This window comes from Galleria mellonella, unplaced genomic scaffold, assembly GCF_026898425.1.
Source record: "Galleria mellonella isolate WM207_F2 unplaced genomic scaffold, CSIRO_AGI_GalMel_v1 utg905, whole genome shotgun sequence".
NCBI lineage: Eukaryota > Metazoa > Arthropoda > Insecta > Lepidoptera > Pyralidae > Galleria > Galleria mellonella.
The window spans coordinates 3011163-3033662 of record NW_026442174.1 but is presented as its reverse complement, the minus strand read 5'-3'; the positions used below and the strand labels follow the sequence as shown (position 1 = coordinate 3033662).

The following is a 22500-nucleotide window of genomic DNA, read 5'->3' as shown; positions in this document are numbered from 1 at the left end:
CATTCGTGTTTCAAGCGTGAAGCAGTTGTGTTTGCATGGCTGTGTTTCGGTTTGAAGGGTGGGATATGGCGTGAATTTACTGGGTACAGAGGAATAACACCTGAGTCCTCAGGAATGGCAACGCATGGGGGGTATTATGGGCGAAACAGTATACTCTGTTATGTTCATGGTACTGCTCACGTCTATAGGCGACGGTTACCACTTTCCATCAGGTGGACCATCAGTTTGTTTGCCATTCTAAGTTGTATAAAAAAAAAAAATTAAACACATATTATGATAAAATGATAAGTACTATACTTCTGGCGTGCATCCATGAGAATAATTATATTATCCACTTGGATAAACTATGTACTCGTATGTAAGAAACTAAGGCACTTTGATACTATTTTCTCTTTGTCTACTATATAAGCGGTCTAAGATAGTTGCAGAGTATATAGTTGTAACATAATATAGTTAAATTGAACGTATTACACTAACTTGATAGCTGTATGCGTCAAGTTAGTATGGGACGCCCAAAAATTGCTTTCATTATTCGACCCATTTTATTTGGGGAAAAACTTGTCTTGCTGGTACAATATTCCTTAAAAGCATGCTAATAAGTTGGATTTCATCTGTATAATATTATACACAAAAGCAATATTAATGAAATGCCACCTGATCGAGGAGCTTGGCGGCGTGTTCGTCGAGAACAAGGGCCCGCGCGCTGGCGACGCCGCCCACCCTCGACAGGAACTTCTTCTGTGCGCGCAACGAGATATCGCGCGCGCACCACGCACCGCCTTCCATTGCTGTGAATAAAGGAAACAAAACATTTTAGCAGTTTTCCCATATAAATCGGTATATAATATATTCTATGTGTTAACCTATCTATGTAGCAAATTTTATTGAAGTCCATTCAACTGTTTAAACGTAAAACAGCAACAAACTTCCATCTATTCATCTATCACATATTGATATTTAACCACTAAATGGCATCTCCTAAATAACATTTATAAAATAGGTATAAGATACTTCTTCTTACTGTACCTTCTACTATGTTGCATGGAAAAATAATTTCTATATCAATATATTGAGAAATTATATTTTACTTTTTGGTTTCGTCGTATTTGAATTAAATTCAGAATTAAGATATTGCCTATGTTTGCAGCAAAGTTTTGTCCGTGCTAAGAAATATTCAGAGTTAACGGTCGATGTGTGTAGTTAATAACCATATAAGTGTTTATATTTTAAAACTAAATATAAATATCCATAAAAAAAGTATAAGTTATCTAAATTTAATGAGAGTATTGAGCATTTAATTTAATGCGAAGGTTTAAATATAAATTACTCATTAGCCGTCTAAGTGCAGCTGGCTTTGTAATAAATAAACCGTAAGATGGATTATTATGTATTAACGCATTAAATTGTTCATTGGGTCTGCAGATAAAAGAATTTTGTAATAGCTGGCATTACATCATGGGATTTAAAATGGTTTTCAATATCGAGTTAGCTTAGTGGGGACTTTTATTTAGTACTTCGAGTGTTTCATTATGTTATAGTAGCTATTTCCCGCGGCCCTACGCGTATATAGTTTCCTATGTATTAAATTAGAATGTAACTTTCCGTGCCCCAAATTTCACTCAAATCCATTTTAGAGTGACTGAGTAAACATACACTGAAATCTGAAAGATAAGATGTTTCAACTGAGTAACATATATTTCTCTGTAATCTTAAGTAATGATCAAAAATAGGTGCATTAGCTTTTTGTATTGCGGCTAATGCAATATTTACGTATGTAATAAATATGGATTATAAGAATAATAGCTTTTACCCACGACTTCGTCCGCGTCACCGGGATATATTTATAAACTGGAAAAAAAACTAGCGTACATCCATCTGCATCCCATAAAGTTAATGTATACTAAATTTCATAGTGATCAGATAAGCCTCCAAGGTGCTGTAGGGTAACAAACAAACTCACTTTCACACTTATAATAATCAAATATATGATTGTTTTTTGTTTATTTTGTAAATGATTGTCAATAAAGCTTTTCTTTCTTTCTTTCGCCATAGGACGACAGTTCAGTTTATAAATATATTGCTACGAGTACTTTCCTTTATTAAGCTTGCTTAATACCCAAGATCGTCTCATGAATGTCAAAATAAACCGTTAAAAATTCTAATAAGGCAATCGACGATATTATTAAACTTCACATTATTTTGTTAATGTCTTCATTCAGCTGTGAACTCGTATTTTTCAAATTTCAAAGAATTAAGCTTATACTGTTTGTAATTTGTGATCTTAATATTTTAATCTAGTGGGAATTTCGGGGGATAAAATCCAATTTAATAAATGGACCTACAATCGATTTACATACCAAATTTCAACGGACAGGTGAAAAGGGGATAATATTGCATTTTAACCTACTTCAAAAAAGAAGAGGCTGTAAATATGGTCGTATTTTTTATGTTTAGTATTTCATAACTCTCTTCATATATAAACTGATTTGGAAAATTCTTTTTAATCTGAAAGTATAGACTTTTAGATTAGTCACATAAAAATTTCATCAAAATTTAAATAAAAATAACCGATTTAGACTTTTTTATAAATATATATATTAGTCTACTATTAATACCGGTAATATCTAACGGTGATACCACAATGTAAATAACTCATCCATTTTAATGAATACGTCGAGGTAATGCAAAACGTTCAGCCCCTGTAGCCAAGTGATAATCAATCACTAGCAAATCTATGAGATTTAATAAGATGGCGATATAGTGTCTTGTTGTTTCTCATGCGAGCGCTAATAGAAACAATTCTATCGATAGATTCGTTAGTTATTTGTCTATGAGGTTGAATTGTCATATATTAGTATGGGGCATACCAAAACCGTTGGACCTCTGATTATCATACTGTAATAATATGGTTCACATACTCGTACCTACTCCTGGTTTATTCACATACAAACATAAAATCTGTTTCAATAACAGGTTCAAAAGTAATAGACAAAACAAACTAGAAGATAGAAAAATCTACTAGAAACTATTCAACTTTAGTTTATTTATTTAGTTTGAATTTTTTAAAAAGAAAACTACCTTCAAATACAATTGACAAAAATGAAAATGACGTAACCTATATATAAAATAAACTCACTCAGAAAGGCCGTCCTACGAATTTATTTTTATTCCTTTCGCGTGATCAATCATATTTATACAGATACACAAATTTGTAATCAAATAACACAAATTCATTACAATTAAAAAAAAAAAAAAGATTCGTCTAAAGTGAAATTCACTATTACCGCCGATATACTAGAGAACGCACCAAGCTATCTTTAACCAGTGTACTATGGAGTTTCATAATAATCTCAATGACCAGTAATATTCACAATTACTTAGATGCCTACGTGTAGTTTATTTCAATTTCCCAACTGACAATGGCCAATTGCACTAACAATTGAATCTCTCTGAATTAGGACAATGCGTTGCTGACGGTTTATTTTCATCACAGCACTATTATTTTATTATCTTTCAACTATGAATCATCATCATCATCATCATTCGGCCGTTAACTGTCCACTGCTAAATATAACTCACCTCCATAGATTGTTATAAAGAACGATCTTAAGCCACCTACATGCAGTGATTCCCTGCAATGCACTTTAGGTTATCGCTCTATCTATTGGAGGGCCATCCTACACTGTGTTTGTCTGTACGGGGTCGGCACTGAAGAAAGTTCACCATCGGTTATCGAACCTTCGAGCTATGTGACCAGTCTATTGCCACTTCAGCTTGCTTATCCTTTGGGCTATATAGGTCACTATTCAACAATGAAAAGAAAAAGATTATTTTCTTTTAAAGATACTTGAATGAACATTTAAAACATTTTCTATGAGACATTTTTCATTTAATTGTCGTCAATCATTTATTACTTTTTTTTTCTAAAACATAAAAATAACAGAAAATTCACCGTGTGGTCCCGCCATAGAATAGGTCACCCCTTCCTTTCCCGTGGGTGTCGTAAGAGGCGACTAAGGAACTTAACTAAAAGACTAACTGCGATTGCCAATCCACCTGTCAAGCATGGCAATACTGGCAAAACCCCCTGAAGGGAAGACTTATATTCAACATAGAACAGTTAAAAGCTGATAAGATGACGATGATCCAGAAAATACTTTTAAAAAATTTTGTTGATATAAGATATAACATTAATAACTTATAAAATAAATAAAGAGGAAAAATACTAGTCTAGTCAATTATATTTGGCATTACAACCTATAATGATACAGTAACTATTTGTCAAACTGGCGCGGCGTCGGCACTGCGCTATCAAATATTCAATCGTTCAGCCATAAATCTATAAACGTAACAGCAATATGGTGATATATTGACGCAGTAATACGAACCAACAATGTTACCTTTAAACTGACGTTTTGATGCAATACATTAATACGCATGCATGAGATATCTATTTTTTTTTTATTATTACATGGGACAAAAGAGCATGCGGCTCACCTGATTGTGAGTAAGTACCGCCGCCTATGATCACCTACAACACCAACGGCTATTATAGATGTGCTGCTAGCCTTTTAAAAAAGTGTCAATAACCTCTGCCTCAAATTTCCCGCTCATACTTTTTCATTTTATTCTAAATCCTTTACTGTTCAGGCAGTTCGTCTATGGAACTCTCTGCCTACCTCTATTCAGTGTGCTCAAACTCTTACTAGCTTCAAAACCTCTGTTAAATCCTGTGTTCTCTCTTCATTTTCCTCCATCACTTTCTTCTGTTGTATGTGTGCTATTAAGTATATGTATGTTTATGTATATATTTATTTGTGTATATCTAGTGTATATATATATATATATATATATATATATATATATATATATATATATATATGTATATATGTGATAATATCTATATAATAGTGCGCCACCTACCCTTTGTCTTTTTCTCAATGTCCTCTACCCAAAGGTTGTCTGGAAGAAATTGCTTAGCGATAAGGCCGCCTTTTGTATCACTTCTCATTAATATTTACTGTATTTGTTATTTTTCTTTTTACTTAGTGCAATAAAGTGTAAAATAAATAAATAAATATGCTCTTTTCTTGAAGGTTATGATGTCGTATCGGTTCGAAAATACTGATGCTGGAAGTTGATTCCAAAGAGTGGTTGTGCGTGGAAGAAAGTGCCTTGAAAAACGCACGGTGGAAGACCGCCTCTCGTCCAGATGGTTGGGATGAAATTTTAGTTTATGGCGTATTGTACGGTGGTGAAAATTAGCAAGTATCAATCTAATGACAAATTTTGCAAAACAGTTTAATTGTGTCAAGCAAATTTCACCAAAAATTGAGGGAAACATCGCTTGAAACTCATATATCATTTCAAAATAATTAATGCACTAAGATAGCTATATTTATATAGGATTTTTCTAAAGAAAACAGATATCAAACAACCTATATGGAGTAATATCCATCCATAGCTTACATTAAAATTCTAGCTGTGCTTGCTACTTTACCCACATGAATCAGTATATAAAGTATTCCGTCTACTAAATTTCATTCGAAATTTCATTCAGAAGTTTTTGCGTGAAAGAGTAATAAACATCCATTAATCGTTACAAACTTTCGCATTTATAATATTAATAGGAAGTATGGAAATTTACGAGAATTGAATTCACGCTTATTATAGTGTTTTTTTTTTCAGTAGGTATATTTATTTATTTTAAACTTTTTTGCATCAGTTATACAAAAACAATAAATACAGTAAAGGATTAATACGAAGTTATATAAAAGGCGGGGGTATCGCTAAACAATACATACTTCTATCAAACGATTTTTATCAATTTGTATGACGTCGATGAAAGGGGAGCGAAGCAAATGCACAAAGTATTGCGAACTTGTAGAATGAACTTGTGAAGCACTTAAATGTACGACCAGTTCAGACGTTTCAACGGCGATGCAACGCTTTACAACTTATTGTAAATAAAATAGAAGAGATTATTCCCAATAAGCAGCGTAAATACAATTAGTATTAAGAGAAATCTACGTACTTTAGTCTGCGTACGTAAATTATTATACACACATTTTAATTTTCGGGGCACAATTAATTTTGAAATTTTACTGCGAGAGAGTTTTCTATTTATATTTTTTACTAACTTTTTGCCCGCTACTTCATTTGATTTCAAAAGTAGGAAAATTTATTAAATTTACTACTTCTAGATAACCTATCAAGATAAAATATACATTAGATTTTAAGTTAGATCTATAGAAACGGAACTGTGGAAACCGCACTCAACTTGGTGCAGTAGTTTTTGCATGACGGTGAAAGAAACATACAAGCAGATATACCAGAGGGAGACTTTGTACAAAAGTCGATTGCTTGGGTACCTCTGTCCCATTCGTGTTCCTACCGTAAAGCAGTTGTGTTTGCATGGCTGTGTTTCGGTTTGAAGGGTGGGATATGGCGTAAATTTACAGGACACAGAGGAATAACATCTGAGTCCTCAGGAATGGCAACGCATGGAAGGTATCATGGCGAAACAGTATACTCTATTATGACCATGGTACCGCTCATGTCTATAGGCGACGGTTACCACTTTCCATCAGGTGGGCCGTCAGCTTGTTCATTTTAAGTTGTATAAAAAAAAACAAGCAAAATTTGTAAAAAATATTGTTTTGGCATCTATTAAACTTATTAAGATAAATAGTATGAGGATATTTTTTCTAAATGTCTCCTATGTACAGACATCGTAATTTTTTTGTTATATATATACCACCAGTTGGAAAGCAAGCATGCAGCCTGTCTAAATGGTTACTGTAGTCTACAGACGACCGCAACAATAGGGCTGTCACATTGTCACATTGCGTTGCCGACGTTACATTTGTGAAATTTTGTATATCTAATATAAAATAGAAAATGCAAAAATTATCTCTAGATCCTGCGAATCGTATTCTTAATGAACATGCGAATACAATGCTGGTCTGGCGTTATTAACATTTTTCTAGCTTACCTTCCACTGCAAATCAAAATACACATCGCATAAATAAATAAATGTATAATAACATATATGATTGAGTTCATATTTGTAACGATGACTTCAGAGAATCTAAATCTATAGCTGGGATAACGACTAGTAATATTTATAGTTCTTTTCGTAAAAAAGAGAATCGAATATCGATTGCTGCCCAATCTCCTGAAATTATTAGAATTCTGTTCAATATCTTTTCATGATTCTATACCTTTCAACCATCCTTTTATACACTACTAGCTACTATCCGGGATTTCGCCCGCGTGACGCAAATAAAAAGTAACATTTGTTATCCCATATAGTACCAACGTTCATAGTTATTGGTTAAGCCGTTAAGGCACTGTAGAGTAACAAACAAATTCACTTTCACATTTATAATATTAGCAAGAATATTGACACACTCTACATGAATGCATAATCTGACAAAATTGTTCTACCAAAATACATATAAACAATTAAATTTATTACAAATAAATTACAAAAAAAAAAATTACCGAAAGAAATACTAATGCTGACTGACTCATAAAACCTATTCCCAACTCGTATCTTGCAAGGTTCTTATTAAAACTTGGTCGATAAGTCGATCAGGATTCACGTGGCGCGCGCCCCTCATCTAAATAACCCTAACTCTTCCCTAACCGAGATTTATGAAGTGTCGACTCCCGTCTACTTTATCTCGGTCCGCATACAACAGCTCTTGTTCCTTGGGCGATTGCCACCTGATGTATGTACGTGACAACACTTGAAATGGTTACAATTTAAAGCATACCTATCTATTATTTAAAAGTAGATATTTATTAAATTAATAAGGATGATAATAAGATTTTTAAAGTTAAAGTTACTTTTAATTTCTTTTAACTAGAAAAATAAATATCAAATAAAAAGAGATTGTAATTCATTCATATTTACGGACTTTCTAACGATTCAGAAGCAACTACAAACTGTAAATGACTATAGAATTTCAGATTTCAACAAAGTTTCAATTGGTTTTGAATTTCTCGATAACTTCGCGTAATCTTGAACGCTATTAATGGTCTCTTAACTAAAACATATACTACTATATGTTTTATACACTATACATATATATAACTTATGTCCTTCTCCATTCAATATAGTGCGTGTATACCAAATTTCATAGTGGTTTCGCCATTAAGACACTATAAGGTAACAAAAAAACTTAATTATATATTTTTAATATTACTAAGGATTAATTAAATTAATTAGTTACAATAATAATTAGAAGTTGAGCATTAATTATCATAACAAATCTAAACAAATACGAGTAAATAATTATGTACAGGTGTAGGTCGAAAACTTTCTTATCTCTCTCACGACAAATCCACTGTTCAAATATTTATACAAATGAAGTGACCTTCAACTAAATTGCTTGTACACCAAATGCCTGACAAGATTAATGGTTATAAAGTATTGCGATTCTATCTAACCCCAACACCCTGTCACGTACATTCTACAACGTCTTTGTTCAGGTATGTTGAACTTTATTGATAGCTGATACCGCCTCGCTACGGTGGGCATCGCTTCAGTATATAAGTTTGTGTAACTTGAATTGAAAAGTAGGGTTAAAAACCTCGTTTAGAAATCCATTTAGAGCTATCTCTTTCGCTGTAAAATCCTGATAATATTTACATCAGGAAAGTAAAAAATTCACTGCAAGAATTCATTTTGTATAAACCTCCAATTTTAATAGTCATCTCTAGCTAAGACCTAATAGTGACATAACTTTACTATTCCGCTGACAACATACATATGTAGATGCATTATCGGTGGGTTATACAAAATTGTATTATGATTTGTGTAAAGTTAGATTTTTGTAGTGCATAACATCTCCTATAACAACATATTTAGGTAATAACATTTTGCAGAAGTCTTGCTCATTTTCCCTTACTCCACTTCCTCCATTTCAATTTTAGCCAAATCAAATTTAAATTCTAATGTCCATGGAATGGAATTGAATTAATAAATAGATATATATCTTGGGTAAATGTAATTCCCCGAGATATTAATAAAGTATGTTGACAATAATGTCAAACTAATTCTGTGACCAGACATCTTCATATCACAAGAATCAATAACTGGAGTGACGTTTCTGGTAACGCAAGTATTCATGCGGTCGCCGCGTACCATTAGGTATCATATACTGGATTGGCAACATCTTTATTTATTTATTTATCACAGCAATCAATAAGACATCCATTATTATGATTACAATATTTATCTCATGCAAATAGTGTTAGCTTAATTACTGGTTACCTCGGCATGCATTAATTTTTCAGAAGAAAAGGAACAATTTATTTATTTTAACCAAAATAACATCAAAGGTGTCGTGCTTAAGTACTTAAATACATATATAGGTAAGCTTGATTAAATGCTTATTCACTTCATATTAAAGAGGATGATTATTTATTCATTTTTTTATTAAAATGTTTTAGAGCGACAGATTAAAGATTTAAAGAAATTTGCAAATACGTCAATACCCAAACTGTTTACCGAAATGTTATATTATTTTGCATTCTGTTAATTGTAGAAAAGTGTCCCAGATTGGTTCTAAATAGATTTTTTTAAACACTTGAAAATTCGTAAATAATAAAAGATTAAAATCCAATAATATATAATAAGTAGAGAGAAACCTAGATGGACAGAAAGCCAAGGTCGAATAACGCTATGAAATATTTTTTTTTTCACAGTGAATTATGATGCATTAGCAAGTCATCGACCAGCCTTCCTCACAGAATGCCTGAAAAGCCTTTGTCCATTTATCGCTATAATAGCCTTCAGCCCTTCAATACAATCGAATGTGAAAGGACTTTGGAAGAAAAGGTTTAAGGTAAATGTGAATACAACAAATAGATGTGACAAAATTACAAAAAAAAATATCGACTATATTTATTTTGTAATGTGTTAGTAAATCTTTAAGAACAATCCGTTTAATAGTATTAAACATATGCTGAAACATACATGTACTCTTCTGAGACATTCCCAGAAATGTTAAACAAATACAAGATTTTATTTCATAAAACAAGATACTTTAATTGTGACAAAATTAATCAATATTGGCCAGAATTTAAAATTTTGATTAATTCGTTAACGAAGATATTGATAACACAAATAAATCCAAATTCGGTATGGATATCGTTTAAAAAGCACTACAACACAATTCATTAATGTGCTCTCATACTTCATACATGCTACCTCAAACATACCTAATTTTATATTAAAAAAAATATATATATAATAAAATGGTAACTGAACGTTGCCTTGTACATGGGAGATATTTAAGAAAATGTAATAATAAATATAATATGAGAAGTTTTAATTAAAACTAACAGATGCCAAAACAATATTTTTTGAAAATTGTGTCTGACTGTACATATGTTTGTTCCGAAATTACTGTAACAATAAAATTACTGTAAGAAAGTTAAATGCGATTTCTACAGTTATATTTCTGAAGGTCTAACTTAAAAACTGGTGTTTGTCTATATCTACATTGATACGTTCTCAATTCGGTTTTTTTATGTGCGCTACCTTATGTGTTATATATCAGTTGTAAACTTATTTTGATTTTATTTTTCTGAAAGTACATTTTTTTATACAACTTAGAATGGCAAACAAGCTGACGGTCCACCTGATGGAAAGTGGTAACCGTCGCCTATAGACATGGGCAGTACCATGGACATAACTCTTTCGCTCATAATACCCCCCATGCGTTGCCATTCCTGAGGACTCAGGTGTTATTCTTCTGTACGCAGTAAATTCACGCAAACACAACTGCTTCACGGTTGAAACACGAATGGGACAGAGGTACCCAAGCAAACGACTTTTGTACAAAGTCTCCCTCTGGTATACTTACAGATTGGTTCCATAGAAATATAAAAATCGGGCCTGTAGTTCAGTTTTTAAATCAAAATAACTGGTTTTTCTACAATCGAAGTCGGTTTTTTTATGCATCACACTTTAATTATTTTAGAATAAAAAATAGTTCATATCTCTATGGCAGAAGAATATTTTTGCTCTTCTGTTACTTTTATGCGACGTTATTAGAAAAAATGTGCATGTGTAAAACTGCAAGTTATTTATTCTTCCAAGTTCGGTTATTTAAATCATAATAATATACAAAAGCAAGGAAACAAACTGAGTCAGCAGCTTAGTAGACTGCTGACTCAAGGGTAATTCACTAGAAAACCCAGCGCATACCGCCCAGTCCCGGAAACCAGATAAGGGGGGATATTACCATATTGCGTGTTGGCGCAGCCTTGATCGGTGGAAGGGTGCCAAAATACCTTGTCCCTAACAGTTAAGCGTTCAATGCCAAGTTCCACAATGTCAGTGTTAATGCTGAGGTTAAAGGTGATTTTGTTACTGATAGGCACCGGTGATCGAAACAAATTAGTGTAACGTTGATATTAAATGCCATTCAAATAGATAAAAAAATTAAAGATTAATCGATAAATTACTATATTTTACTCGTGATTTTGTGTCCATTTGGTTCCGACATAGAATAGGCCATCCGTTCCTTTCCCGTGGATGTCGTAAGAAGCGACTAAGAAAAGGCGAGGGATGGGCAGCAGCGTTCTTCTTAAAGCATCTCCAAAGCCTGACTGCGGTTGTTAATTCGTCTACCAAGCAGTGCAACTACTGGCAAAACCCCCTAAGAGGGAGACTTATGTTCAACAGTGGACAGTAAAAGGCTGAAATGACTCTTAAATTTGATATTTTTTTTTTATGGGTGAAAATGGTATGGTAACCCCGTCTGCGCTAACGGTATACGCTTGCGGAGCTCCAGTGAAGGGTGATAGATGAGAACGAAAACAGGCCAGTTAGCCCATCATGATGAATTTATCAGGAATTAACCATGATAGTTTCCAGGGAGAACCGCGAGGAGGTCGACCTAGTTGGGTATATTGCTAGCAATGGGATTCTCAGCCTCCATTACTAACAATCCCTTTCCCCCATTTGATATTGATTAATAGAGATATAAAGTAGCCGACATCCTTCTCGTCTTGTTATGCTCGATGAATCATTATGAAATTTGACTCATAGTTTTAGAACAAGGAAACAAGCTATTTTCGAGAAGCAAAGGAATTTGGAGGGCACAGATAATATTTAATAATAATTAAAGATTGAGGAGCACAAAAGAAAACCGACTTCAATTGTAACAAAATTTGTTAGTTGAATTTAAAAACTATATTAATGAATTGATTTCGATAAAACTGTTAGAACAATATGTAAATAACAATATCCAAAACGATTTAAATCAAACATAAAACAAAAAGCAACCTCTTTCATTTTGAAGTCGGTTGACAAAGAAAATACAACTGATATTCAAGTATGTCACATGCGAATCACTTCCATTGTAGCAAATAATAAAGCGAAATAATACATTGACAAGAGAAGGCCGTAACCTCTACTGTCAATAAAACATGAATAGTCTTACATAACTCACGCAATGTTCGGTCATGCTACAATAAAGCTCGAATTGGTATTGACGGCGAAATAAGGTAGGTAAATGTATGTAGGTGTGCGAAATATCAATACAATGTATTACATCTAAATATATGATTGACTAGCGATCTGCCCCGACTTCGCACCGATAGAGGAAATAAAATACAATCCATGTTACTCACTGAGAGTGTAGCTTTCTATTGGTATAAGAACTTTAAAATACGAACAAATATTTTTTGAGTTTATCCATTATAAATAAATAATCAAATTTTCTCTTTATTAAATATTAGTTTAGATAGTCGTCAACATCATATATACATCACTATATTTAATTACAATTTAACATTTTACAAAAAAGAACTACTTTTATTGGAATTTTACTTCATCCGTACAAAAATTGGAGATTTGATTATACTGGTTATTTGATTAGAACTATTCTGTTGAATTTTGCTACGTTAGTATGTTCATAACTGCCAACACTTTCGACTACCATCATTACTACCAGAAGTCCCACAACCTCCCATATTCACTCTCAATCTCCGACTGCCATTTCGTCCATGCACGTTTTGCAACGTGTTTCATTTCTAAACGAAGCATCTATAGGGAAATTATTAGATCGTTTTTCAGAGCCTAGTCTTAACCATTCGGCACCTAAACTGTGAATTATATATTTATATTATTATTATTGTTTACATTTAATTATATTTATTTGCATCCATAGCAATGTTAACGATCCTTATCAATGGACAGTGGAATCAAAAAAGAGGATTCTCAATAATTAATTATCATAACAATGACCCTCGTTTCATACTTTTTAAAAAAATACATTTATATATTAAACTATTTAATCTTTATATAAAAGACATTAAATTAACTCAAATAAAGTACCTTTAACATTAAGTAACACCGAGCTGCTTTTGTGATGACGTCACTCCATTTTTATACTCCCCCAAAGTTATTATAGTGAGGAAGGTATAAATAATGTGGCTATTATACGTCTGCTATTCGACCTTCGCGGGTCGCAGGAAATTGTTCCCCGGGGCCATCGTTAACCCCTTAATAACTGCACTCGAGCATGGAGTAATGAGACCATTCTCATTGGTAGCCCAATTCATATTATACAATATACTACTTCAAATTACTCGGTGGGCTATGGAGAGGGCTATGCTCGGAGTTTCTTTGCATGATAGAATCCGTAACGAGGATATCCGCAAAAGAACCAAAGTAACCGACATAACCCGAAGGATAAGCAAGGTGAAGCGACAATAGACTGGGCGCATAGCTCGAAGAACCGACAACCGATGAAAAAGAAAAGTTCTTGTTCTTGGTTTTTGTTTTTTTTTTTATACAACTTAAAATGGCAAACAAGCTGACGGCCCAACTGATGGACATAACAAATATACTATGGACATAACAGAGTATACTGTTTCGTCCATGATACCCCCATGCGTTGCCAATTCTGAGGACTCAGGTGGTATTCCTTTGTACCCTGTAAATTCATGCCATATCCCACCCTTCAAACCGAAACACAGCCATGCAAATACAACTGCTTTACGGTTGAAACACGAATGGGACAGAGGTACCCAAGCAAACGACTTTTGTACAAAGTCTCTCTCTGATGAAATTAATTATGTTATTAATTTTTCATAAACATCACGCATATAAAGACATCGTCTTTATTATATTAAAGATGAATTGATTTAAAAAAGGAGTAGGTTTTCGATTCGTCTGTATTTTTTGTACGAGTGTGATTTAGACGATTATTTGCAATCAACATTCTCTGGTATTGGATGCAAACAAATTGTCTGTTGTAACCAATTGTTTGGAAAATATAATCTTTAATTATAATTAAAGATAATATTATAATTTATATATAATCTACAGTCGTTTATAAAAACAGACAGTTACATTATGAGTATGTATGTTTTGTACTGTAGTTCAGTGAAAAGATTAAATGAGTTGTAAGTTTTGATAGAAGTACTTTTTTAGCACTTTATTTTACTTTACGATAGATATATTTTTTATGCAACTTAGAATGGCAATCAAGCTGACGGCGCACCTAATGGAAAGTGGTAACCGTCACCTATAGACATGAGCAGTACCATGATCATAACAGAGTATACTGTTTCGCTCGTGATATCCCCTATACCGTCCATGCATTGTTATTCGTATTATCACGATAAACAAAATGTGTTCTAAAAAGAATAAAATTTCAATGAAGGGTTTGTATGTAGATGTAATAATCTCATATGGCCCGAAAAACAATAATAAGGGTTATTTATTTACTATATAAAAGTATGTACAAGAGCCTTATATACTTATTACAACGAACAATTATATAATACTATCATTGGAAGCGAAAATTGTACGTACTCATTACTACAGATTTAACTTAAGGAAACGTAATATTCAAATGTTGCATATAGTTTCAGATATCCGTTTGGCTTGAGAATTTTTTAATAAGCGTTTTATACTTTCTAAAAAAAATTGCATGTGTAGTGCATGGAACTATGGATGAGCACGCAACGCCCCTCCCATCCGTCACTGATGTCAATACAAAGAGCACGTAAAACAACAATGTCCATAGGAAACATACATATTTGTAGTAAATATTACTAAAAATTGTTTTTATTTAAAAGAACGAACACAATCTCTATATTTAAATTTAACAATTGTGTCCTACAAAAAAAAAATCTATTTTATTTGTGATAAAATGAGTTGTTTTGGTCTAAAAATTAAACGACGTAACCAAATTTGATAAAACTTCTATGGGACCAATCTGTAAGTATATCCTTTCAAATTAAAAAAGAAATCTTCAAATTGGTTTACAGCTGACGTAGTTACGAGGTAACAAACATAAAAAAATACAACTGAATTAAAAATGTCCTTTTTAAGTCGATTAATAAATGACCTAATATAGTAAATCAAGCGTGACAGATATGTACGTATGTTTGTATAGTAATCCTACTACTATAATAAAAACGAAATATTAACATGTATATTTAATGAGTCTTTCATGCAAAAACTACCAAACAGAACATAGGGTTTATATACTAATCCATCCAGACCATGCTGCACACAGTTAATAAAAAAATCAATTCTGGAGTCATGAATTTTCTGTTGAAATACACAGCCTGGAATAAGAAGGCCCTTCTTTCGTTTTCATTTAAAAAGTTTAGATTATACATTACTTATTTATTCCAAAAACTTAAAACATAAATGAAAGAATAATGAGATTTTTTTATCCTTGCATAAATAACCTGCCCTGGTTATAAGCTAAAAAAGAAAGAGGATCTTACTTGCCAGTATTTCTTTGTATGTTACATGATGTCTGAACGTATTTATTAAACTATAACAAATAATATATAATGCATATAAATACTCATATAAACATATACATAGCACAAGGAAGTATGGCGAATCCAGTAAAATATTACAGAAGGAAAAGAGCGACTCCAATGAAAGAAAATGCAATTTGATGTGTCCTTTAAACGAAACTAAAGAATGGGCACTCCACATAGTGTGGAAGCGAGTTCCTTAGGCAATGTTTGAATAAATTTTACTAGCGTATGACAGTACCATATATTACTCCATAATATCATAGATTAAAGATCTCTTTCTTACTGGTCGTCCAACAGGCATATTTGGCCAGAACAACGCGTCTCGTATTGTCATTTCAAAAGCTTTGAACCACTGGTTCTTCTTTACACTGTGATAATAATTTAACTTTATTACGTAATAAAAGCCACGTGATTGTAAATTATTCGGCATCAGATCTGATATATTTTACGAAGTCGGAAAGGAGAAAATAAAATCAATAACGCCTGAGGATGATATTTCAAAACCGGTCGCGTGTTTAAATATAAAAAACATCTTACAATAAAAATAATGGAACCACTACACGTATTTTAAATTATATCATGACTATAATCTACACAAATTTAATAAATCGAAAGAGTTTAAACGCGCTAATCTCTGGTCATATTTGAAAAATTCTTTTAGCATTTGATAGTTCATTTCTTGAGGAAGATTATACGACACGGGTGAAGAAACGGGATGCAACTAGTTTTAAATAATATCATAATTTCCAATTAGTGAATACGATAACGTTAATTAAAAGTTAAGCTACGTTAATCACAAACGACAAATATCGTTCAAACCTAAGGTTCATCCAACCATTGTAACTGGACCCTTGTCCAATTATATCTGGAGATAAATCTTGGAAATGAATGTGACAGTTAGCTACTGGAATCACCGGCTGGGGTCAATGCCCGGTCCCGTGGGAATTAATTAAGACCAATCTTTTGTTAATTGGAGATAACTGAGAACTGTAAAGGGCTTGGTGACGTATTATAAATAGGGACAGTGTGGTTATATGTGACCGATATACTGTATGGAAATTTAAGTGTTGTCGTTAAATTATTATGAGAAAAATGTAAAAAGTAAGAATATTGCAGTAATAATAATTATTATTAAGCTTTCGCGTACACTATACATTGTCAATACAAATACAAATAAATTTGGTAAATAATTGTAAAGTAAAATTACATAAATTTGCCATTATATATGCGTTTCAAGGCCCCATATACCTAATATACCATATTGAAAATGTACCATAACTATTTCATTATTTCTGTCTACCCCAATAACCGTAATGGATACATATGTGCCTATAAATAGTTGACACTTCAAACGATATCTTATTATAAGGATTCCTTGAAAAAGGAGGTTTTTATCTATTTATTTATGTAAGTGTGTTTGTAAACAAAAATCGCTCGGCAGGGATAAGTGGAATTGAATTTCCATTCATCTCTACCAGTGGAGATAAGTGGAATAAAATCCTACTCTTACACCTAGTGAGGAAATGTTGTTAGAGACAAGAGACCCTTTTTATGGATAATAATAGAATGGTAACCCCGCCTGCGCTATCGTTATACACTGGCAGGGGACTAGTGGGACGGGTACCAATGAGAGAGTTTAGACGAGATGATAGATGAGGATGAAAGTAGGTCAGTTGGGCCATCGTGGCGAATTCAACAATAAATCAAATATGTAGGTTTCCAGAGGTAACCGAGTAGAGGTCGATCTGACAAAGTATACTACTATATGGGGTTGCTAATTCCCATTACTAACAATTCCTTTTCCCCGCGGGATAAATGGAACTAGCTTCTCAATCAGTATGCAAGTCTCATACTATGGAATTTATTTATACCATAAGAGTCATGCCCGCAATCACTATTCTTATGGTTATGGATACTATACTAGCACTTAAATAAAATATGAGCGTATTGCATGTTGGTAATTACTCCATTATTCGAAAGGCTTAACGTTAAATTAAGACTGTGAAGTGCGGTAACAAATTGTTTAGGAGGGCTCTTAACCTAAAACTTTAGGTGCTGCAATTCCGTTTAATGATCGTGCTGATTATACCAAAAGTATAAGGTCGTTGACACGTATATTATGAAGGGAATTTTGGCGTCAAAGTGGTAATTTAAACTCCTTCCTGCTTTTTAATTGATATTGTTGACATATCGTTGTTAATATACCAACTTTAAATACTTTTTTTTAATGGGTGATAATGGAATTGCAACCCCACCCGCGCTATTGGTATACACCGGCGGGGCACCAGTGAAGGATGATAGGTGAGGATGAAGCAGGTCAGTTAGCCCATCGTGACGAATTCAACAAGAATTGTTCACGATGGTTTCCAGGGGGAACCACGTGGAGGTCGACCTAATCGGGCATATTGCTGGGGCTGTCCAACTCCATTGCTAACAATCCCTTCCCCCCAACTTTAAATACTAGAATATACCTACTACCTAATTTAACTACCTACATAATTTATTTATTTCGGATGATTAATATCCTTTCAATAATACCCTATTTGTGTTCTGACTTCTTGATGGAAATTCATTATATCGATTATATAATATAATTTCAAATGTATAATAAATATAATTGAGTAATACTACTAAATTTAAATGCTCAGAGCAACATGCTCAACAAAAACATAAGAAACTAATAAAAAGACAATTCGTCATAGTCGTAGAATACTGACGGATCTTTATACGTAATATTTGTTAGATCCGTCAGTATTCTACGACTATGACGAATAGTGCACTTGCCAAAATATTAAATTTATATTCCAAAATTATCAGAAAGGATGTGGCTTACGGGTACAAAGTAAGCTATCTAGAAATCTTTATATCAGAGAACACCACTCTTCCACAAGTAGGTAGTACTCGTATTAAATATCAAATTTTCTCTCTCTCTCTCTCTCTCTCGAATATGACTTTCCCCATTCAATAATTAACGCATAATGACGACTAACTGACCCATTTTAAAACGTAAATTCTTGTGTACAGGGGTCGAAAATACAAAAACAACATAGATTGCATATTTACACGATAGTGACGCCGGTTGCGTGTCTCACGCTATGCTATCGATCGACTGATACACTGGACTTCTTTGACGAAAATTGCCTTTAAAACCTGGTCTCCGAAAAGGAAACAGTTTCAGTTACAAAACCCTCGAATGATTTCAACCAGTCAGTTCAGTTACAAAATTTTAATGTATTAAATTTAAACCTGGTCTCCGAAAACAAAACAGTTTGTTGCTTGAGATGAAAAATTTGAACCCTTGAATTGTTCTAAACATTTTTTATGTAATATGTAATGGCAAATAGCTGATGGAAAATAGTAACCATCGCTTATAGCATGAACACTACAGATTACACGGCGACGTTCATGGTACACTTCATGGGTTGCCATCTTCATGACAGAAATACGAGTGAGATAAAGATAATATTATATTTATTATTTTCAATTTATATTAATAGATCAATATTTTTTTGTGTAATGTATATTCGCCACCACTGCGCTCAAACGCTTTCTGTTTTTATCTAATGGTTAACTAGTAGAGAATGCCATATGACTATTAAGCTCACTATTTGTACAAATTTTATTATGCAATAAGGAATAAATAAATAAAGATACCCCATGCAGACGACTTTTGTATAAAATGTATTTACCAGAGGGAGACTTTGTACAAAAGTCATTTGCTTAGGCACCTCTGTTCCATTCAAATTTCTGCTGTGAAGCAATTGTAATTGCATCGTTTGAAGATGGATATGGCCGTAAAATTACAGGATACAGAGACATAATACCTAATCCTTAGAAATGGTGAATGAGGAATATCATGTGCGACTGTTATGTCCATGGCTCATGTCTATAGGCGGCGGCTACCACTTTTCATCAGGTGAGCTGTTAGCTTGTTTGCCACTCTAAGATACATAAAAAACACTAATGAGATTAGAGAAAAGATTCTTTAAGATTACTTTTTTTTCATCTGTCATATTTATTTCTTTAAATATTAAAAGCAATTTAAGGAAATAAAATCTGATTAAAAAGTAAGGCTATATTAAAAGCAAGATCTCGACCTTGCCTTCATGTCCAAAATAAGCAAGTTCAGGGAATGAATAAGTAAACATTTCGAATACTTTAATATGACTGTATTGTCTATTAATAGATTAATAACATAGTACTCATCGATCCTACTCACACTAATGTGAAAGTAAGTATAAAGACGTTTCAATGTATTTCTTTAGCTCATTAAACGGAATTGAATGTAATTTCTCCTCCCGGCATAAAATAGGCCACTTCGTTCTTTTCCGTAGGTGTCGTAAGAGGCGACTAAGTGAGGTCGAAGGATGGCAGCAACATTCCTCTTAAAACATCTCTATAGCCTGACTGCGGTTGCCAATCCGCCTGCCAAGCGTGACAACAACTGGTAAATGTCCCCAAGGGAGAGGCTTATGTGCAGCAGTGGACAGTTAAAAGCTGATATGATGATTATGTTGAATGTAATTTAGTGTACAGACGTATCACAACGAGAATTAATCGCAGTTCATTACGCTACAGTTTAATATGAATTACGATATTAAAAACCGACGTTGGGCACGCACACAACGTGCATGCATTTGGTATATTTTTATTTATAAAATTTTTAATATATTTTTCAATACATATAATATAAGCGTTAAAAATACCTAACTAGCTTTAGTATGCGTGAATTTTGGAAGTACGTAAACGCTGTTTCGTCGCGCAAGAAGAATAACCAATGAAATAGACGATTTTTAAACAACATATCAGTCTAAACATATATTAGGCCGACCTTTGGGACCACTACTGCGAAAACCACAAACAATGTAAAGCAGTAGTTTTGGTGTCATACTGAAACTAATACATACAGTTAAAAAATTCTATTAATTTCTACTGCTCTTAAGATCCCTCATATTAATATGCCCTATTTACAGATAAGGTCTAGTCACGAATACATTTTTATTGTACCTGTATATATCTGCATAATATAAAAGAATCCCTTGAAATATTGTGTAATAAAAACCAGTCGTAAAGCATGGCTGATACTTTACGGAACGAATGAACAATAGGGATCTGTTACTTCATATCGTAAAGGTACATTTTGTGACGCTAACACTATCCATACTCGAATCAGTCTTTTTTTTTTAACACAGCATTATTTTTTATAAAATTACAAAAGAATAAAATAAGAAACAAAAGTAGTTAAATTTTATATTGTACTTTTCTGGTTGTTAAAGCTTTGTTTGATTCAGATTATTAAAGATTAACAAACTATTGTTGTTGTATCAGCAGTTAACTATTCACTGCTAATTATAGCCTCCCCCATAAAGGGGGTTTTGCCAGTAGTTGCCACGTTTGGCAGGCAAATTGGTAACTGCAATTTCGGTCTTGGTGATGTTTTAAGAGGGACGCTGTTGCCCATCTCTCCACCATAAGCTCCCTTAGTCGCCTCTTACGACACCAACGGGAAAGGAAGGGGTGGTATATAACCATATAGACCAAGGCATAGATATGTAACAAACTGATTGGGCTATTAATCATAATCCTATAATAATATAGCTCTCAAGATTATATCATAATTTTTCCGTTCAACTAATATAAACCATAATAACTTTAGAGTTTGTTGAGTAAAAGTTTTAAGAGTCCCACTCTTAAAACTTTTACTCAACAATTTATAAAATCTTAACCTATAGATAGATATGCCAGACATAAAATTCTCGTAATTCTAAATTTTATTACTCAAAGATCGTCATTGCCGTAAAAGTGGTCGTCATCTCGACATATAAAACAAAATAAATAAAAAAATATATCTAACAAAGTAAGAACAAACAAAAGGAAATGAAGAAGAAAGTAGTTCACAAAGTGGAAACATTGAGTAAAGTTAAGCAACAAGAAATTTTCAAGAAAAATGACATGACGTTACTAGATGAAGTTTTCCGTTGAAGAAAAAAGAATTGAGTTGCCCCCGTGGTAAGTAGGTTCTGCAAAGTAGTTAAACGACAATGGTCGTAAAAATGGAACGAGCGCAGGTGTTTGCCGGGACCCCGCTGTTTACACATTGACCGGTTGTGTGGACTGTTTCATTTGCGCGCCAAGCGTCGACAATAGTTAGGGAGAATTTATTAACAGATATGCAAGATCATATACTTGTTTAAGTGAAATTATTAAAACAGAAGCTGTTGAGGAGGGAAGGGATTATTAGTAATGAGGACCAGCAACCCCATTGCTAGCCTAACAGTGCTCTGTAAATTCGACCTGCTCGCCGTCCCCCCTAGAAACTATAATACTTAATTCCCGGTGAATGGTCTGTCTTAATCACTTACCTCGCCTATAATCCCTCGCTAGTATCCCATCAGCGTATACTATTAGTACAGGCGGAGTTACTATTCTATTATTATTCAATAGAAAAACACGAGTTGTTCGAAATTAAAGGAGACGACGTTTGCTTTTTTTTTAAATTAGACCCCTTCGTAAAGTAATTTCTCTGTAGACAATATTTTTTTTTAAAAGTCTAGAATACAGGAAAAGACGAAACCTATCAGGACTATTCTATTCTATACCTTTGACTTAAACGTTTACTGAGGAATGGTAAAACAGATTTTCTTGTTATGTATTCATAATTACTATAGTAGTGCATTTTTTTAATCA

At 33.2% G+C, this 22500-nt stretch overlaps 1 protein-coding gene across 2 annotated transcripts in view; it reads right to left on the bottom strand.

Annotated features, from left to right (window-relative positions):
- Positions 1-22500, bottom strand: part of LOC113510687 (tumor necrosis factor alpha-induced protein 8-like protein) — a 76826-nt gene that overhangs the window by 11235 nt on the left and 43091 nt on the right. For both annotated transcript variants that reach the window (XM_031907168.2, XM_026894184.3), the window contains one exon: positions 655-788. In XM_031907168.2, coding sequence (XP_031763028.1) covers positions 655-788 — 134 coding nt within the window. The remainder of the gene's footprint in view (positions 1-654; positions 789-22500) is intronic.